Source organism: Humulus lupulus, chromosome 6, assembly GCF_963169125.1.
Source record: "Humulus lupulus chromosome 6, drHumLupu1.1, whole genome shotgun sequence".
NCBI classification, from domain to species: Eukaryota; Viridiplantae; Streptophyta; class Magnoliopsida; order Rosales; family Cannabaceae; genus Humulus; species Humulus lupulus.
In genome coordinates, this window is record NC_084798.1 from 217650564 (window position 1) to 217670582 (window position 20019).

Genomic DNA, 20019 nt, shown 5'->3' on the forward strand with positions numbered 1-20019 from the left:
TCGAACCGAGGTGGAACTGTTTGTAATTCTTGATTATTCTGTCTTCGGTTCTGGGCAATGCTTCATAAGGTGCCCAATTACCCCACAGAGAAAACACACCTTCGCTCGGCATTTTCCCAGATGGCGTCTCTTACACCTGACGCACATCGGATAGCTTCTCCAAACCTTGTTGTCGCCCTGGCAGCTACCCTGAATATTATGAACCCTCCTGTCAGGACCAAAAGTATTAGAACTATCAGAGGTCTTTCCTTTCTGACTTTTGGGGCCTACGCCCCTACTTGCTCCCACAAATGGGGGTAGCACTGCATGAATTTCCTGCCCCACGACATCCTCGCCCAATATCTCCCCTCTTGCTTCCTCTATAGCAAGAGCCTTCTCTACCGCTTGAGAGTAGGTAGACACCTTGTGGACTGGAGCGACCCTAACCCCATGGGGAACCCCAGGGTTCAACCCTCGAATGAATCGTTCCTTCTGGACTGCATCTGTTGGTACCAAGTCAAATGCGAACTGGGGTAACCCATCAAATTCGTTGACATCATCTTATTGCCTTGAATCAAATTCATAAACTCATTGATCTTCGCAATTTAAACTGCGTCACAATAGCACCTCTCGTTGAACAACTGTCTTAAATCCTCCCAACCCATCATAACAACATCCCGGGTCTGGGATACCACTTCCCACCATGTTCGGGCATCCTCCCTTAGCATGTACGTGGAACAAGCCACTCTATCATTGCCTTCTGCTCCTATATAATCGAAGATGAAGCTAACCATGCCCATCAACTGTTCAACTCTGAACGAATCTAAGCCCCCTTCAAAAACTGGAGGATAATGCCTCTAGAATATTTCATACAACAATTCCCACTTGTTTCCACCCTCAAACTAAACCAAAACTGATGCCATTGTCATCGAAACACACAGGCAAACGTTCTCTAATGGAACCTGCTGCCTCAACCACCTAATCTCTTCCTCTTGCTTTTACAGTCTAGCCTGCATGTCAGTGAACACCCGCTGCCAATCCTAGGGGGCAGGGGAAAGATTCTGGCCCCAAATACTATTCCCCATCCCAACATTAACAATGCCTACTTCACTTGACGATAGTAGATAGATAACCTCTAAATTTATCTGCAGTCAATGACTCAATTCATTAGATACGGTAATCTCATCCAGAACCATTCCCCAAGCAGGGCCAGACAACACAATAGCCACATGCAATAGACATACATAACACAAATGTATATATTGCTCATGCTCCCTATATCACAAATAGATATGGAAATTCAGTTAAGTAGTTAGGCAAATATTTCATTCAATACCAACAGACCCTGAGTACCTTGGCACGCTCTGATACCAAGTGGTAACGCCCTACTTCCCTTAGATTCATTACCATGTGATTTTAAAATGTGTCATTAGCTCGCTAATCGAGATATTTAACCAAAAAGTGTGGTTAATTAAAATTAAAACTAGTATTTGGTGTGAAAGGGGTTGGATGTTCATTTAAATTATAAAAGTATTTGTAACGCCCTGGTTACTCCAAGACCGTTACTGCGAGCTTTAAACCATGCTTAACTCACTAACTGAGTCATTTGGTTATAAACATGCATCTAGGTGTTATTAATAGGCTAAGGTGAAAAATCTCGATCAAAAGGAATGGATATATTTTATTTAAAACATAAAACTGTACATGGGCCCATAAAAGCGTTTACAAAGTTATTTACAATTCAAAATGGTCATTATAGTGTAAAAATTACAACACGCTGACCTAAGCAGCAAGATATAGGGTTAACCCCTAGTTCCTCTGAGAAACACCTTGGCCGTGGTGGTCAAGCGGCCACATATGTACACATCGCCACCTAAGTTCTCCACTCAAGGCTGGGTGAGCTTTTTTTTTTTTTTTTCCATTTACTTGCACCACATAGCACCCATCAGCCAAGGCTTAGTAAGAAAACTCATTACTTCATGTATACAATATCAATTGATGATTATGATAATCATACTGGGCTAATAGCCCTAAACAGATAAGTGACTATCACTTCAAGATTCTAGTAACCATGTTAAGGCTTGTAGCCCTAATCAGATAATATCGAGAATCCAATAATCATGCTGGGGCGTGTAGCCCTAATCAGATTGTGACTGATGAGTAAGTCACAAACTTATACGAAATGAGTGACCATGGAGTCACAAACTTGAAAGATAAGTGACTCACGTGTGAGTCACGAACTTGGGCTCAGCACCCACAGTTGTGTGACAATGTAGTCACCTGGGTCTTCTGACCCCGACTTTAAATAACTAGCCATTAGACTACCAAGCGCTTTTGTTTTTCAATGAACTTAAGGTCGGTCAAGCATTTCATGCTTATAACGATAATGCTTATGTCGATTAGATCTAATATTTTCTTCTTGCGTTAAACACGTTTATACAGTTCTTGACTCATAAGCCAATCCATACGACCAGTGCTCAGTACTACTGCCGAACTTAACTAGTAAGTCATAGCTTCACAGTCAGTACTGACACCATTGCCGATTCCTGACTCATAGGTCAGTGCCATTCACAGGTAAGGAAGATTGCTAAGCACTTAATATGCAATCAATGTCCACATATATAACAATCCACATGCCTCATTAATAACCATGCATGTCACATATTGGGCGCAGTTTTCTTACCTCTAGTTCAAGTGAGAAATAATAAAAGAACAACCCTTGAGAACGATCGGTCCTTTGATGCCTTAGCGGTCACCTAGTCATAACCAAATATAACTTCCATCAATGAAAATGAGCAATAAAGGTTCATGACCTAAACCTCACTCCCGGGACCTCGAATCGTACCCAAACGATTAGTAGATTCGATCTCGAGCCTTAGGAATTGAAACCCCGAGCCAAAAACCATCAAAAGTGCCCAAAAAAAGAACCTGGAAAAACAAGGTAGCACTGTAGCGCTACAGATAGGGATGCTTTGCCCTGGCTAGTGCTGTAGCGCCCTCCCTTGGGCGCTGTAGTGCTAGGACCAGGCTGATCAGCCCTGGTTTTTCCCTCGTTCGATTTCTCCACTTCCAAGATCCAAAACTTGGTACCAAACTTCATTCAAACTCACAAATGAACCCAATACCCACTCTACAAGTCCTAGGCATCATAACCTAATCAATCATTGCCAAAAACTCCCATCAATTCTCACTATCTAAATCAAAATCCCAACTGAACATCAAAAGGAAAACAGAGCATAAACCAAAGTTTCTATGGTTAAAAATCTTACCTCAAGCTTAGTATGGAACCCTCTTCAATGGTGGAACACAACCCTAGACCCTCAAGGCTCACTTCCCTAGCTTGATTCCTCAAATGGAGCTCAAAATTCCAAAGAAAAAGAAGAAGAAAAACTGGTCGGGAGAAGAAGGAAACATACTCTGTTTTCTTAAGCTTTCTACAGCTTCTGATGGTTTATATATATCCTTAAGGTCAAAAGACCAAAATTCCCCGAAGCTTAAATAAAACCCTTAACAGCCACCAAGGGCAAAATTGTCCTTTCTCCTCTATCTCGTTAATCATAATTAACGCCCTCCAATTCCCATTATTCCCAATATTCTCAAATGCTAATAAATCATATCCCATTACCCTTTAATTCCCAGTAATGATCTAATCACCAAATTACCTCGAGACTCACCTCGAGCCCCGAAATTATCCCTGTTATGACCAAACTGCTAACTAGCATTAAAAGATTGTCTCATGCCGAACAACTCAATCAAATCGACATTATAATGTGGCCTCATCAATAATTCACCAACATGCATGAAAATATAAAATTATGCCCTCAACGGGCCAAATTACCAAAAGCGCTTATAATGAAATGTGCACCCACATGCATGCATTTATCATCATATAATAATATAATTCATATAAACATGCATATAATCATTTAATGGCATAATAAATCAATTATGGCCCTCCCGGCCTACTAATCCGACCATTAAACCTCATTAGGGATTCTGGGGCATTACAGTATTACACTGGGATCCCAAAATACTATTTAGAAACATATTTACAACTCAGAAGGGGAAATATTGTCAACCTAGGCGACAAAACTAACTTTTACAACATATTCCTCAGAATGACCCTAGCCGTGGCAGCCAGGTAGGCCAAACATGTACACATCACTCCATGCCCTCCAACTCATGGTTGACCAATCTTTTCCTTGCCCTTATCTGCAGCACAGAGCACCCGTGAGCCGAGGCCCAGCAAGATAACCCCAAGCACAACATACAATAATTCATCACAACAAATAAATACTTAATCAAAGGCAATAAACAATCTACAAATTGTTATTGGGATACACGATGGCACAATAGTACAACAACATCGCATCATAGCAGCATAACAACACGTAAACACAACAATATAACATTATAGTAGTATAACAACACGTAAGAACGACGACACAATATCATAGCAGCATAATCATCGCAACAGTACAGTAGAACAATAGAGGTCTCCTCAGCTTGAAGTGCGCTTCAAGCACCAGATCTATGGTCTTAACTGGACGGGTGTGTACAACACCCTTAGAGGGTCTCACCCTAGCGGCCTGCATTCAACATGCTTAACGCTGATCCCAGCCCTTTGCTGCTTCTGGCTCTTGCCGATCAATCACAACCACATGTTTGACATAACATCTATAAACAATACATACAACACAACACACCACATAGCTCTACGGATACAAACAATTGTCTTAATTGTGTCCTGAGCTGATTGATTACTGCGGTCCTAAGCACAATCCTCTAACCTGAGCTTTGACGTAAACCTAGTCACAACACATACATAATAACCATCCATCAAGCCCTAAACCAAATAAGAACTTCAGAATATTAATCTAGCCTCCAGGACCTCGAATTCTACTAAATCGGGTAGTAGAACACTTCCTGAGTTTTAGCATTTTGGTTCTCGAGCTTAAAACCTTCATTTCCCCCTTTTTCTTATTTTGATTCGTGGCATGCCCTTTAGGGTCGCGGCTCGCTACAAGTCAGAGGGCAAAGCCCTTTGTGCTGGAGGACACGGGCTGCGACGTGCCCTTCCTGCTCCGTGGCACCTGGGCAAGATCAGAGGCTCCCCAGGCCTCTTTGCACACATGGGTCGCGACACGAGCCCTAAAACCCAGAATTCCTCATGAATTTCACGAACTAACCTCTCCAAAATCCACACAAATCAGAGCCTAGACCCAAAATTCTACCCAAAATTCATACCAAAGCAGCATAACTCATAAAGACACCCCAAAACGCACCTCACCAACTCATAAAATTCATAATTCATATCCTAAAGTTCCACCCTATAGAACCTCTGAACCATAACAGAAAACTCAGTAAAATCAACATTAATTACTAGAAGAAACATAGAAATAACCTTACCTCAACTGATGACCCAGCCCTAAGCTAAACCTCAACTGCTTCTAGCTTCAATCTCCTTTGAATTGTAAAGACTTTCCCCCTTGAGTTCAGTAGAAAAACTTCCTCCTTAGCCTTGAGAGAGAAAAATGTGACTGAGAGGAAAGGGAACTTGTGGAAATGTTTTCTAACTTCTGGTTTATTCCACAAAACCCCCAAGGCTCAGTTGTGTCTATCTCATGGAATAAAAGACAAAAATACCCCTAACTTATCCTTACTCCCTTTCTAACACCACCAAGGGCAAAATTGTCTTTTGTAACATTCCCGCTAATTCCTCGAGTGTTCCTATAAATTCTCATTTTAATTCCGACATGCCCAAATAATTGCTAAATTACTACCCGCTACCCGATAAATCCCGAACACCAACAATGTTCCCAAAATACCCCTAGGCTCCTCCCGAGCCGGGTATTCGACCCCGTTGTGACTATTTAGCTATCTGTTCCCAAGGACCATCTCGGATCGCACATCTCAAACATATCACCACACCCTCGTGGTACCAATCACAGTATAGAAATATATTGCATTTATGCCCTCAACGGGCTAAAATTACAAATATGCCCCTAATAACCAAATGCGGCCCACATGCATATTTAATTCGCCTAAACATGCATTTCTAATCACATTATCATTTAATTCAAATATTAACATAATTAAATAAATTATTGCCCTCTTGGCTTGCTAATCAAGGCCCTAAGCCCTATTAGCAAATTTGGGACGCTACAGCTGGTTTGGCATGATGTCGCCTAATTCTCTTTCATAGATGCTTATATGCCAACGTTGCCTAGTTAACACGACAAACAACGACAATGTCACTTAGGGACATTATAGGACCCTTAACCTCCCGAGCAACATATAGAGATGTATTAGGCAACAAAAAAAAATACTAACTAAAAACAACAAGATGTGTCTTACAAAGGACATGTCCGCCAATTCACGAAGCCTTAATTTTTCCTCCAAAACTGTCACAGTACTCCTCTCACCCTTCTTGTAAAAAGGTTGTTCACCGTTAACATTCACTTGTAAATCTTCAACACCATCCTTAACACCCATGGTAGCACTAAAAACTTTACTATCCAATTTGAAGTGCGTCCCATGAACATCCAAGGACCCATCCTCAATATTGAACCTAGACAACAACCACGATGGAAGATTTAGTCTCAAGTTACAATCTTTCATCCCCAATAGTGCCCTAAATCCCAATTGTTTGAGCATCTCTTTTTGACCCCCGTTAATATGGGAAATAAGGGTAAAGATCCTATGAGGTGAGCATCTATAGTCTAATTTTTCTGGATCAACCATTTTCAATTTCACTTTAGGGGTAAATGCTTACCTTCCATTAAAAAATTATAGGAGAACACAATGATATATGACAAGAAAATTCATTGCAATCTATAATGGGAAAAAATAAATACACAATGTAGCAATGATCTACATTGGAAAACAAATTCAAACTTCAGGATTGCAAGTGGTTATCATTAACTAGTATCTACATCTTTGAACCATTAAATATATATATATATGTATATATAATCACACAAAATAAAGAATTATAAGCGTCCACATCATTACTCTTGAAACATTTCGAGTGCTAAGTATCTGTCAATAACATAAAAACTATAACAACTATGGCAATCAAATATAATACTAAACAATAATAAAGGTATGTCAAACACTAATTTAATTTCCATCTCAAGTAACAGTTACTAATATACAAGTAACCAATGTACTCAGATACGTTTAAAAGATTCAATCTAAAAGTGACAGATTCATATAGACAAATACAGTCCATCTCAAGTAACATTGACTAATATACAAGTAACCAATGTACTTCACTACTTAACAAGATTCAATATAAAAGTAATTGATTCATATGGACAAATACATTCCTTCAACTATATTAATGCTTCATTCCAAGTGGGATTCATTCCAAGTAATCCCACAACTTTTATAGCTCACCTGTCACTTATTTGGACATAAATAACTTGTTCTATAATGCATTGGATAAAGTAATTATGTCAATATCTCAACCGCAATGGCCCTAAATAGCCATTGGTGTTAAGAAAAATGAAATTAGATTAGTTATTATAAATATAGAAACCCATGAAAATACTCAGAAGTAGTTATTGGAGTCCAATATAAAGACAATAGCACAATAGATACTAATTTTTATTCATTTCAAAGAACACAATTTTCCAACCATAACAAAACCAACTACATGTGGTTAAAGATGATACTAATAATAATATGTCTTTCACATAACAACAATATGAATTAATAAGAATATTACAAACTTTTTAAATTACAAAAAACATGACTTTATATTATATGAAAAAAAAAACTAGAAATTGAACTGAGGGATTAAAGAGGATGAACAACTTTTCATAGATTCAAAGAAAGGTGCTATACTTTTGTGTTTATGTAATTAAGCCTCACCGTGAAAATTCATAAACTAAGCCATCAAATATTTATTAGACAGAATTACTTGTGAAAAACAAGAACAATGACTTAAACTAGAAAGTTTGAACAAATTACTTGTTTCCATTACAAAATGAAACTTCATACTGTGAAAGGTTCTGATACAACTCAGGACTATTGTAACTTGGTCAAGTAACTTGCTATGGTTGGTAAAAACATAGTACCAATTCTAAGAGTAGGGCATGAGGCATGGTAACTTTAATAGCTTTCATCTTTTTTCTCTTATTTAAAAATTTACCTAATTCCCTTGCAATCACGTTGGTATATTCTCACAACAACATAACTTCATGTCACTTATATAAATAGATATGAATCATAAAACTACCATGTCACCAGCAAATAAAATGATTCTTACAAATTAAACAACAACACTATACAATTTATACTTAACTTTCTAACAAAAAAACTTAAATGAAACCAAAAAATATCACAATGACTTTCATCAAACGGGTTTTGTACAAGACAATTGTTAATAAATGCTACCAATAACTCAAACCACATTTAATTAAGAAAACTAGTCATGTCCATACATAAATAATCATTAATTTCAAATGCAGAATAAATTTTTCTTTAAAAAAAAAAACAAAGTCAATGGAAATTATATGGCTTAAAACGTCACTCCAGCCAAAATACATGTATGAGTCTGAAAATTACGACATAGAGATTCAATTCATTTTTCATTTACACATATAAAATAAAATCTAAAAATATGCAAATAGGCTTAGGCATTGCATCAAACAATTGGTGCTCTAACTAAATCCATAAAAAAAAAGGAGATATAGAGAGATAGATTACCTCTCCACGACTTTAGAAGAACGGGTGGAAGTAGGGAAGAGTGCCTTTGTCACGGACCGCCCATTAGGACGGTCAAATACCTTTGAGTGGTTGTGTTGCTTGACGGGAGTGAGAATGAACAAGAGAATTCATTAAAATCAACGGAACAAGACAAGAAACAAATGATCTGAATCCACCAAATTTAGTTAGCAGAACAATATTTATGTATGACGACATTTAAAATATGAGAAGACAAACAAAATTAGGGCACGAAATAGGAAAAATAAGAAGAACAAATGCAAGACAAATGTACCCGCAGATGGAAAACAAGGTAGCTTCGTTCCTGGAAAATATACGAAAAAAATAGAGGAGAAGAATGAACGAAACCCACGACATTCAAAATGAAAATTAGTTCACTCAACCTCCACATTCAATTAACCGGGACAATCCACCTACTATTCAAAAAATTTAGCACAAAACTCCGACTAAAAAAAGCAATGGGGAGGGAGAGATAGACCAAGGTACATTCAGAGGGGAAGAACGACTCTTCTTTGTTTGCAATTAAAAAAATCAGAAAAAAAAATTAAGAGTGGAAACAGTAGCCAGTTCCTAAGAGTTATCAAGGGGTATATATGTATTTTAACACATCCTCAACCAAACACCACAATCCCACTATCCACCATGTATCAAATGGCTAAAAATAGATGAAGGACTAAGTCCTTCAAATCCAAGTGAGGGACTAAAGAATTGCCCAGGCAAATTCTTTAGTCCCTCACTGGACTTAGTCTCTCACGGGACTTAGTCCTACAAGTCAGACCCAAATAATTTGCCAAGTGTCAAGCTTTGAAAAATTTGGTGTTTTTCTTTTTTAAACTATATATGTAACGACCCAGATTTTCAAGACTCGATAACACAAAAATATAAATGTTTTCATTTAACAAAATGTCTCAAAAACCCGTATAATTTTTAAAAAAAAAAAGTCGTATGGCCATACTTAACATTTAATTACAAACATATTTTATAAAGAGTAGAGTGAGCCCAGTTTAGGAAAATTACACAACATTTCCAAAACTAAAATGACTTCCCAAAAGGTCAATTCACATGTACATTTGCAAGGTTGACTCCAACGCTCACTGCTCTACCATGCCCTTGTTCTTACCTACAACAGGAAACAACTAGGTAAGCAAAAACGCTTAGTAAGTTCAACTTTAAAACAAAAGCATGTAGAGAATTAGGGTTTCGAATCCATCCGGACCCTACACAATCAATTTCAAGAACGCAAAAGCGTCCTGGAAAACTTATGGTCATGCCCGATAACCAATGACAAATTATTTCATATAAACAGATGAAATTTCTGCACTCAGAAAATCCCAGAACAATCAGATATATTATATCACAACTATTTCTTATCAACAAATAAATTCCTGGACTTGGAAAATCCCAGAGCAAGTAGATATAATATATCACAACTATTTCTTATCAACAATTCAGGTGTAACACGCCCTCCAGCATAAATGTTAATCTGTAAGAGAGAAACGAGTCTCAACACTAAGATCTAGCCAATAAATATCCCCATCAAGGGTAACTATCGTGCTACCTAGGGCATTGCTACTTATCCAAGAGTAAATCCCTTACAAGGGTAACCAACAAGTTACCTAGGGCATTACTACTTACCCAAGAGTGTAACCGAAGTTACACGGTTTTACAGAGACTTCTATGTTAATCAGTGGTGCTAGTTAGCAGTTTCCCCTAGGGTGTCCAACCTCACTCAAACTTGGCAACCCCTAATATCTCTAGGCACTCTCACTTAATGGCCAATATTCACGGCTACTATCCGGGAATAACTTATCAGAGCACTTGCTCGGGTTCTAACCGTTCACTGATAAGTAAGCATGAGGGCCCCTAGGTCCCATTCATTTTGGTGCCCCTAGGTTTAACCAGCAATCCTCACATCTTGGCCACTCGTCGCGGTAATGAACCATACATAATAAAATCAATCAGTGTGACAGGGATCAACCGTCTAGGATATGACAGATATTTACCGTTCATATTTTCTAAATCAGCACTCAATAGACTAACATCTCTAAGAAACTTTCTACGACAGTGAATATATGTGCATGTGTCCCTATACTAACATACAATACAATAGTCGTTTCATGTTGCAGCCACACAATATAAGTTGACTTACTTGGAGTCCTTAGCTCTCAGCAGGATTTCACCCTTCAATATATAGTCCCCTTATGCTTTAGCCAATACTGTAATTATCCATACAGTATACTCATATTAATTAGGGCGCTTCATAATTCATTATTATTATTTTGGGCAGTTTGATAATTTTAAAAATTATTTGTAAGGATTAATGATCCTTATTTGGTTTTAAACCCATCGAGGAAATTCATACAAAAATATTTGAGACTAAAGCCTAAGTCTCGGGGAGACCTATCCTATGGTCTCGATACCTAGGCTCGGGTATCACAATAGTATTTTCCCACAATCCGCTAAAAATCTTATTCTTTAAAGGTAATGATATTAACTCGTACTTTCAACAAGTCGGTTAAAAATATAGAAGATTTTAGCCGATATTATATCCAGAAAATACTAATTAAATTCCTTAATTATTTTTTTCAAGAAAATAACTCTTAATTTTTCATTTTTTTTTCTTAAGGTATTAATATCTAAAAACTGTTTTAAGAAAATAGAAGCCGAAGGGTCGGGTTGCTCTCTTCCATGGCGAAGCAGAAGAAGCCGATTCGTAGGCCTGATATTCAATCCGCTGATCGAACTGAGCGGTTATCTCCTCTGGTACAAGTGAAGGAAGTTCATTGTTCTGAGGGAGATGGGTTCGTTGGACAAGAGTCTATCAATCTTGAGGACCTAGAGGTGCCTGGGTTAGGGGTTTTGCAGGTGGATGATTTGGATCGACAGAGTTTGAAGGCCCCGCATGTTGAGGCTGTGGAAGATGGTTTGGGTGCGGATATGAGAAATGCTTCTTGGGCGGATAGGAGTGAAGGAGAGGATAAAGTCACAGAAGGGGACTTTCAGTCCGAGGCTCAACATCAATGGCAACAATTTAGATCAACTAAGCTTTCCTTTTCTGAACCGAAGCTTGAGTTTACTGAACCTCTGTTTAGAAATGGGCAGAAGTTGGATAAAGTTGATATTGAAGAGGTGAAAATTCAGTCTGCAAATTGGAGTTCGGTTGTTGTGTGCATGGTGCTTGGAGCAAATCCTCCTATGGCAGTGTTTGAAGGCTTTATAAAAAGAGTTTGGGGCCATCTTGGGATTGCCCAAATCTCTAGAATGACGTTGGGGCTAACTTTGGTAAAATTCAATGATGAAGCAACTAGAGATCATGTTATGGAGAATGGAGTGCTTCAATTTGATAGGAAGTCTGTCATCATTAGGCCGTGGACAGCAGACCTTAGTGCTATTCGTCTCATATGTTCTGTCCTGCTTTGGATTCGACTACATGACCTTGGACTTCAATATTGGGGTAGCAAATGTATCAGTGCTTTGGTGAGTACTATAGGCAAACCTCTTCTAGTAGATAAGTTTACTAGGGAGCGATCTCGAATTCAGTTTGCGAGGGTTCTAGTGGAGATGGAGATTACTAATACTCCTCCTCGAAGTTTTCAGTTTATTAAGGAACATGGCCAGATTTTGGAACAAGGAGTAGAATATGAGTGGCTTCCTACTAAATGCAAGAGTTGTTCAGGGTTTGGGCACTCTATGGTAGACTGTCATAAGGAGAAGAAGACTATTTGGGTGAAAAAAGAAGCTAGTTCTAAAGCTGAAGTCCCAATGGAACAGTCAAAAGTTTCTATGGGGCTAAATGAAGAGGAATTAGGGGAGCAAGCTGGTGTGTCTGAAGTAGTGGATCATACTGATCCGATTGTTAGTGCAGCTGCATTTTCAGGGGAGGACAACTCTGGTCAGATAAGGGAGCCAAGTAAGGATGAAGTTTGGCAAACTCCTAGGCGTGTTGCTATTCAGAGTAGGCAGGGTCCTTTTACTGGTGGCACTTCTAATCAGGCTGTTCAGACTCAAAGCAGACTAATCAATTTGTTGTTCTTTAGGAACAGGTACATGGTGGTAAGGTTGGGTTTCTTGGAGGTAGTTTTCCTAATGGATAAGTGTAATATTCTGAGCTGGAACCTAAGAGGGCTGAATAGTATAAATAAACAAATTTCAGTCCAAGATGTTTGTAGAAGGAATAAGATTGGTATTGGTGGTTTGTTGGAAACTAAAATGAGGGGGAATAAAATTGGTGAGTTCATGGAGCATAAACTTCCTAATTGGGAGTTTTATTCTAGTCCGAAAATTGAGGGTAGACTCTTGATTATTTGGAGGAAGGGGATAGTGCGAATGTCTGTCTTGGAGGAGTCTCCTCAGACGGTTCACTGTCAGGTTAACTTGGTAGGCCAGAGGGGTATGTTTTACGTTACCTTTGTCTATGGTTATAACGTGCTAGAGAATAGAAGAAGCTTATGGCATGATCTAACTCGTATTTCGCTTTTAGTTAAAGCTTGGATAGTTTTAGGGGATTTTAATGCCCCTTTTTCTGGTTTGGATCGGTCTGGAGGTAAACCTATATCAGGTGTGGAGTTGACTGATCCTGTAGGTTGGCTAGCTGAAGCTAAAATGGAGGCTATGAAAAGTAGTGGTTCGTATTTTACTTGGACTAATAACCAGGATGGCTCAGCTAGGATCTACTCAAAGATAGATCATGTGTTCATGAATGAGGATTGGTTGGACATGTTTCCTCAATCTTTGGCTGTTTTCAGTTGGGAGGTGGTCTCAGATCATTGCTCTTGTGTGGTGTCTAATATTCCTATGGAGGCTATGGGAATCAAACTTTTCAGATTTTTTAATTTTTGGACTGGCCATTCATCTTTTAAACAGGTTGTTTTGAGTAGTTGGAGGGTCCCTATAAGAGCTTCTGGTCTTAGAGCAATCTATCTTAGGCTTGTGAGGTTGAAGCATCGTCTTAAGAAGTTCAACAGGGACTATATTGGTGATGTTGGGTTTAACTATCAGTCGGCTATGGGGGCTTATCAAGATGCTCAATTTCAAGCCCAAGTGAATCCTTTTGATATCAGGTTACAATAGGCGGTTAAGGAGAAGGCAACTGAGTTTCATCGTCAAGAGCACGTGTATCACAGTTTTCTTGCTCAACGCAGCAAGATAAATTGGATTAGGCAGGGGGATATGAATACTTCATATTTTCATGCCTATTTGAAGAAGCGTAAAGCAGAGAACACTATTGTTTCTTATATTACAGATCAAGGTCTGCTGGTAGAAGATTTTAAGGAAGTGGTAGCCCATTTTGTTGATAATTTTAAGAGCTATCTTGGTAGTCCTAGTTCTGCTACAGGAAATATTGATTTGCAAAGTATGGCTTTGGGAACTAAGCTATTTGTAGAGCATCAGCTCTCTCTCTTGAAACCCTTTTCCAACAAGGAAATAAAAGTTGCATTGTTTAGTATTCCTAGCACTAAATCCCCTGGCCTGGACGGTTTTGGCTCAGGTTTTTTTAAAGAACTTTGGCAGGACATTGGTCAAGATATCTGTTCAGCAATTACACAAGGATTTTCTACAGGTCAATTCCCGTACGAGCTTCATGAGACTACTTTGTCTTTGGTTCCTAAGGTCCCTAATTCAGCTCGGGCCTTAGATTACAGGCCTATTGCTTGCTGTTCGACGATATATAAAGTTATGGCAAAACTGTTGTGTTCTCGGTTGGCTTTGATGCTTCTATTTCTTGTCCAGTCTAATCAAGGTGCGTTTGTTCGAGGTAGGTCGATTGCCCACAATATAATGATTCTTCAGGATCTCATTAAGCATTATGGTAGGGCTATTACTTTTCCTCGTTGTGTAATTAAGATTGACCTTAGTAAGGCTTATGACACAGTAGATTGGCATTTTCTTGAAGATCTCTTGAAGGCCTACTGTTTTCCTATGAAGTTTATTGGTTGGATTATGTCTTGTGTGAGAAATACCTCCTATTATTTATTGCTAAATGGCAGAGTTCAGAGTAGATTTAAGGGTGAAAAGGGTCTGCGCCAAGGGGATCCTATGTCTCCTCTTCTCTTTGTGCTTATTATGGAATATATGATAAGAAGTCTTCAGTTGGCTGCTAGGTCTTCTCTATTTTGTTATCACCCTATGTGCAAGAGTCTTCAACTTCTTAATTTGTGTTTTGCTGATGATATTATCTTGTTTTGCAAAGGCTCCCTCTCGGCAGTTAGTATTCTTAAGGATGCTCTTGGGAAGTTTAGTGAGGCTTCTGGGCTGTCAATCAATACTCAGAAGTCTCATATCTATTTTAGGGGAGTTCATGCAGCTGAGAGAAGAGTGATTACTCAGACCATTCAACTTACTGAGGGGAGCTTTCCTCTTCGTTATCTTGGGGTCCCTATGAGACCAACCAAATGGAAACATGAGGATTGCGAGATCATAGTGCATAAAATTAGAACTAAGTTGTTTTCTTGTCGAGTAGACATCTTTCCTATGCTGGTCGAGTATACATCTTTCCTATGCTGGTCGGTTACTTCTCATTCATACTGTTTTATTTGGCTTGAGAAATTATTTGATGAATGTGTTTATTCTGCCTCAAAGTGTTGTCAAGGAAGTTGAGAAATTGTGCAGAATGTTCTTGTGGGGGGCCTCAGGGACTCATAGTAAACTCCATCTAGCTTCTTGGCAGCAGGTTTGCCTTCCTAAGGCTTATGGAGGGCTCGGGCTTAGAGATGGGGCTAGCTAGAACAAAGCGCTTCTTGCTAAATATGTGTGGGCTATTTCTAAAAAACAGGACATTCTTTGGGTCAAATGGATTCAGAATGTATATCTGAAGGGGGTTAATTTTTGGAATTATGTTTTGAAGCAGGATAGCAGTTGGTATTGGCAAAAACTCTGCCATTTAAGGAGCAAGTTCAGTGAAAGAGAGGTGTTTGCAGCTGGCATATCAGGGAAGTTCAAACCTTCCAAGCTTTATAACAGTACAATAAACCAGCAACTTGTGGAGTATAAGAATGCCGTTTTGTGTCGAACAATCCTTCCTAAGCACCGATTCTTGCTTTGGCTGGTGGTCAATTATTACCTCCTAACTAGAGACAATTTAGCTAAGTTCAATATGTAGTTGAATTGCTTCTCTTGTCCTGTTTGTGAAGACCACTTAGAAAGTCATAATCATTTATTTTTTTATTGCTGCCTTTCCAAGAGGATTTTGTCTTGCATTTTTACTTGGCTTGGGTTTCAAGCGTGGTCTTCTAATTTATCAGATTGGGTTGTTCAGCTTAGTGTTGGGCAGAGAGGCACTGTGGATATTGTTTTGAATATGGTGTTAGCTGCTGTGATCCATCATATTTGGAGGAATAGAAATAGGTGCATTTTTTATGGGTATTCTTTGACAGCTAACTGTATAGCAAAGGATGTGATTACATTAGTTAAGTATAGGTTATACATTGTTCATAACAGGAAGTTGTTACCTCAACATAAGCTTTTTATAAGGAAGCTTCAATGTAACTAGAGTGAGGTTTGGGGCTTGTTTGGCCATGTTCTAGGATGTGTTTTGTGGGCGGTTTGCCCTTGGTTGTAATAGTTGGTTTGTTCAATGAATTTTTTCCTTCTTGATCAAAAAAAAAAAAATAGCTTAATTTATCTTAATTAGGAAAACAATTAAAAATTTCCCATCTTGACTAGTTAATTTTCCAAAATCAATTAATCAAGTTTACTTACTAGAATAATAATTTACTTAATTATTTTATCAAAATATAGGGTTTTAAACCCTCTTTTAATTTATTAACTTATTAATAAATTAAATCTTTTATTTTTAAAAAGAATAAAAAAGTTCTTAAATAAAAATAATTCACACTACTATCAAAGTGGTATTTTAGGTCAAAATATGTTTTCAAGACTTACTAAGTTTTTATCTTGCAATAAGCAAACTTTCACTTTTTACCTTAAGTTCCAAAATCTCATTTTTACACTAAGTGTGAAAACCCTATTTTTCACATTTTTAACTACATACTTTATTAGTTCACAACTTGAAATTACTTACCCAATTATTACCAAAATTTCCCAATTCCATTTTTGGTATGCCATTTAGGTCTTTGTAAAATCTTAGGTCAAAAGGAGCCTTTTTTATTGGTGAAATTATTTTCCAACAATGAGGTAAAAATGACCTTATTTTCAAGTCCTTATTTTTTCCAAACTTTGACACTTAATAAATTTTAAACCATTTAGTATTTTATTACCAAATTTTACAGTGGAATATTAGGTTATGCCAATAATATATCCACCAAATTTTAGAAAAAACTGGGTTCATTTTCCCTATACAGTGGCTGTCCAAACTTGGTCCCGAAATTAAGAATACGAAAAAACAATTTTTTACCTAAACTTTGAAATAGCATAACTCACTCATTTTTAAACATTTTTTAGTGTTTCAAAAGCTCAATTTTATGTACTCAATCTCAACAACATCACAGCATAATTAAATTTTACATAATCAATATACAGTGAATGCTTTACCCCTTGGAAGTCACAGCTCAAAACATGTATTTTGTTTTAGGTTTTCCAACAAAACCCTTGGGGGGTTTTGGTCCCTATTTTCAAAAATCAGCACACAAGCATCATAAAAATTATAAAAAATTACCATAATATTATTACATCACCAATAAGAAACTTTACGCATTAAATATAAAAAAATAATGCTTAAAAATAAAAACCATACAATAACAACCATAAAAAGTAAACTTTTTACCTCTTGTTTTTCTTGCTTAAGGTTGGATCTTCCTATTAGCTTTGGCTCCTTCAAAACTCTTTCAAAACCTTAACCAACTCCCCCCAACAACATAGATAACTAGCTAATGAACAATCTATGGTTAAAATTTTACAAAAGTCTAGTTTATTGAAACTTTACCTTAGGGAAAAACCCTTCCTAGAGCAAAGCTTAATGCTTCCAAGCCTCCTTAGTGTTCTTGAGGTTGAAGATGGAGAGAAAACTTGAGAGAGTTTTAAAAAAAAATACGAGAGTGTTTGTGAGAGTATAGGGTCGTTTTTTTTTTGGGGGGGGGGGGGGGGGGGGGGGGGGTTAGAAGAGTTTAAACTCTAAAAAAATATCCTAAAACACTTAAGTGTTTTACTACCCACTTGACTATTTACCCTAAATTTAAAATGGGATTAAACTTAATAAATTTGGTCCACCCAATTAAACTATATCACATGGCCGGCCACCCCTTTTGTTATATATGTAATCATATATATATATTTTTATATAAAGGTTAATAAATATTTCCTAACAAGAAAAATCCAATTTGACTTCCTATAACCTTTTTCACCCTTATTAACTTTTAAACACAAAACTTAACACATAATAATTAAATTAAATGTCTCTCACATTTAATTTAATTAATCACAATAAAATTTAACCTAAGGTCCATTTAAGGAATAAAATTCCCCAATTCGGCAAAATTAAGCATTTAATACAAAATGCCCAAAAATTTCCATTTTCCCTTAGGTTTATTATTTTTGACCAAACTTTAATTTTTATGAATGTATTTTATGCCAAAAATGTATTTGCCACAGTTTTTCATTTTATTTTCTGAGATTTTTACCTAATCAGAGTTTTTGTGTCGGTCCAAGACCGAAAGTCTTATCTTGACTTTTAAACACAAAATTCATAATTTGGCTAGCAATAAATCATGGAAATAAATTCCAAACAAAATATAATATTATTTAAAATAATATTCTTAACTCGGGGAAAACAATCCCGACCCGAGTCGTTTCAAGGTACCCGAAAACGCAGGACGTTACAATATACTTGATGAAGAAGTTATGTAAACCGGATCTAAGAAGTTGTGATGGCATGCTGTGAAAGTTAAGGACAATAAAGTAATTTGCAATTGAAAAAGTGTACAGTCGAGGGCAATAGGGTAAAATATGTATTGTGTTGAGTTTATTTACGATATTGGGTAAGTAATTTTTTGATGCGGCTAAGTAATTTTTAATGAAATGGTCAGTAATAACGTTGTATCGGAAAGTAAAAAACCTTGAAGTAATTTTTATTTGTTTTTTTTTTTTGGTGAATAAGAAGTCATTGTATTACTCAAAACAAATAGCATTTACACTTTCTCATTTTTTGACACTAAAATCCTTGCAACCCCCTGTTCCCTTTCATCTATCCAATCAATGTTGTGTATCTTTACAAATTGTATTAAACCATTCCCTATCAATATTCCCTGCCTTACTCGGCATTACAATGAACATCCTAAGCTTAAAATCTCTTTACATTGCCTGTACAGTATGATTAATATGCCAAAGTTTTTGAGACCATAGCACATCATTTCTCACTCTCCAAATGTGATACACCAAAGTTGTAACAGATGCTATAAACATGCTCTTCCTGAATTTGCTCAAATGTTTGGCTTTTGTAATCCACTGAAGTAGTCGGTCATACTTCTCTGCTTGAGCTCTCCATCCTACCCAAGTCTTCATTCTCATCAAACAATTCTTGCTATATTTACACTGGAAAAATAAATGTTGAATATCTTCATATTACTCACCACACAATAAACATGATGGATCTATGTGTGGATTATATTTCCTTATTTGAACTCTGGTGCGAAGCTTCTGTATCATTACTAACCAAAGAATAAAATGATTCTTGGGAATGCTAAGCCTTTCCCAAACAACATTTCTCCAATGTACTTTGATTGTATGATCAAATAAAAGACCATGCCCTGTTTTAATGCTATACTTCATTGCTACAAAAACATTCAGATCCATCTTGGCTTTAAATATATTTTTAACATCAACCAATCTCTTCCAATACCAACTGCAATCAGAAGGAGTTTTGTATTCCCACCAGTCTAGATTTTTCAAATAAACACTGTGAATCCACCACACCCACAAGTTATCTTTTTTAGAGGCAATGGCCCATACATATTTCCCCGTAGCTGCAATATTCCAATCAATTACCTTCCTAAATCCCAATCCTCCAGCTGCCTTGGGAAGACAAGCATTATTCCAAGCAACTAAACATGGCCCCGAGTTATCAATCATTCCTTTCCAAAGAAAAGCTCTACATAAAGCTTCAACATCTCGCAATAATTTCTTTGGTAATATCATTATTTGTGCCCAATAAGAGTGTATTGAAATCAATACAGAATTGTTTAATGTAACTCTTCCTATGTAGGATAACTTCCTTGAACTCCACTGCCGAATTTTTTGCACCATTTTTTCTAGAATAAGCCCACATTCAACATTAGATATTTTTTTAGAACAAATTGGAATGCCAAGGTACCTGAAAGGTAGATGACTTCTAGTGAAACCTGAAACCTCCAGCAC

At 37.2% G+C, this 20019-nt stretch overlaps 1 protein-coding gene across 1 annotated transcript; it reads left to right on the forward strand.

Moving 5' to 3' along the window:
- Positions 1-11400: 11400 nt before the first annotated feature.
- Positions 11401-13782, forward strand: LOC133786070 (uncharacterized). Its single transcript, XM_062225285.1, has one exon. The coding sequence runs from the start codon at positions 11401-11403 to the stop codon at positions 13780-13782; it is 2382 nt and encodes a 793-aa protein (XP_062081269.1).
- Positions 13783-20019: the final 6237 nt, after the last annotated feature.

Bases quoted from the DNA above. Each gene is read 5' to 3' on its own strand.
- LOC133786070 (XM_062225285.1), top strand. From the start codon at position 11,401: ATGGCGAAGCAGAAGAAGCCGATTCGTAGGCCTGATATTCAATCCGCT.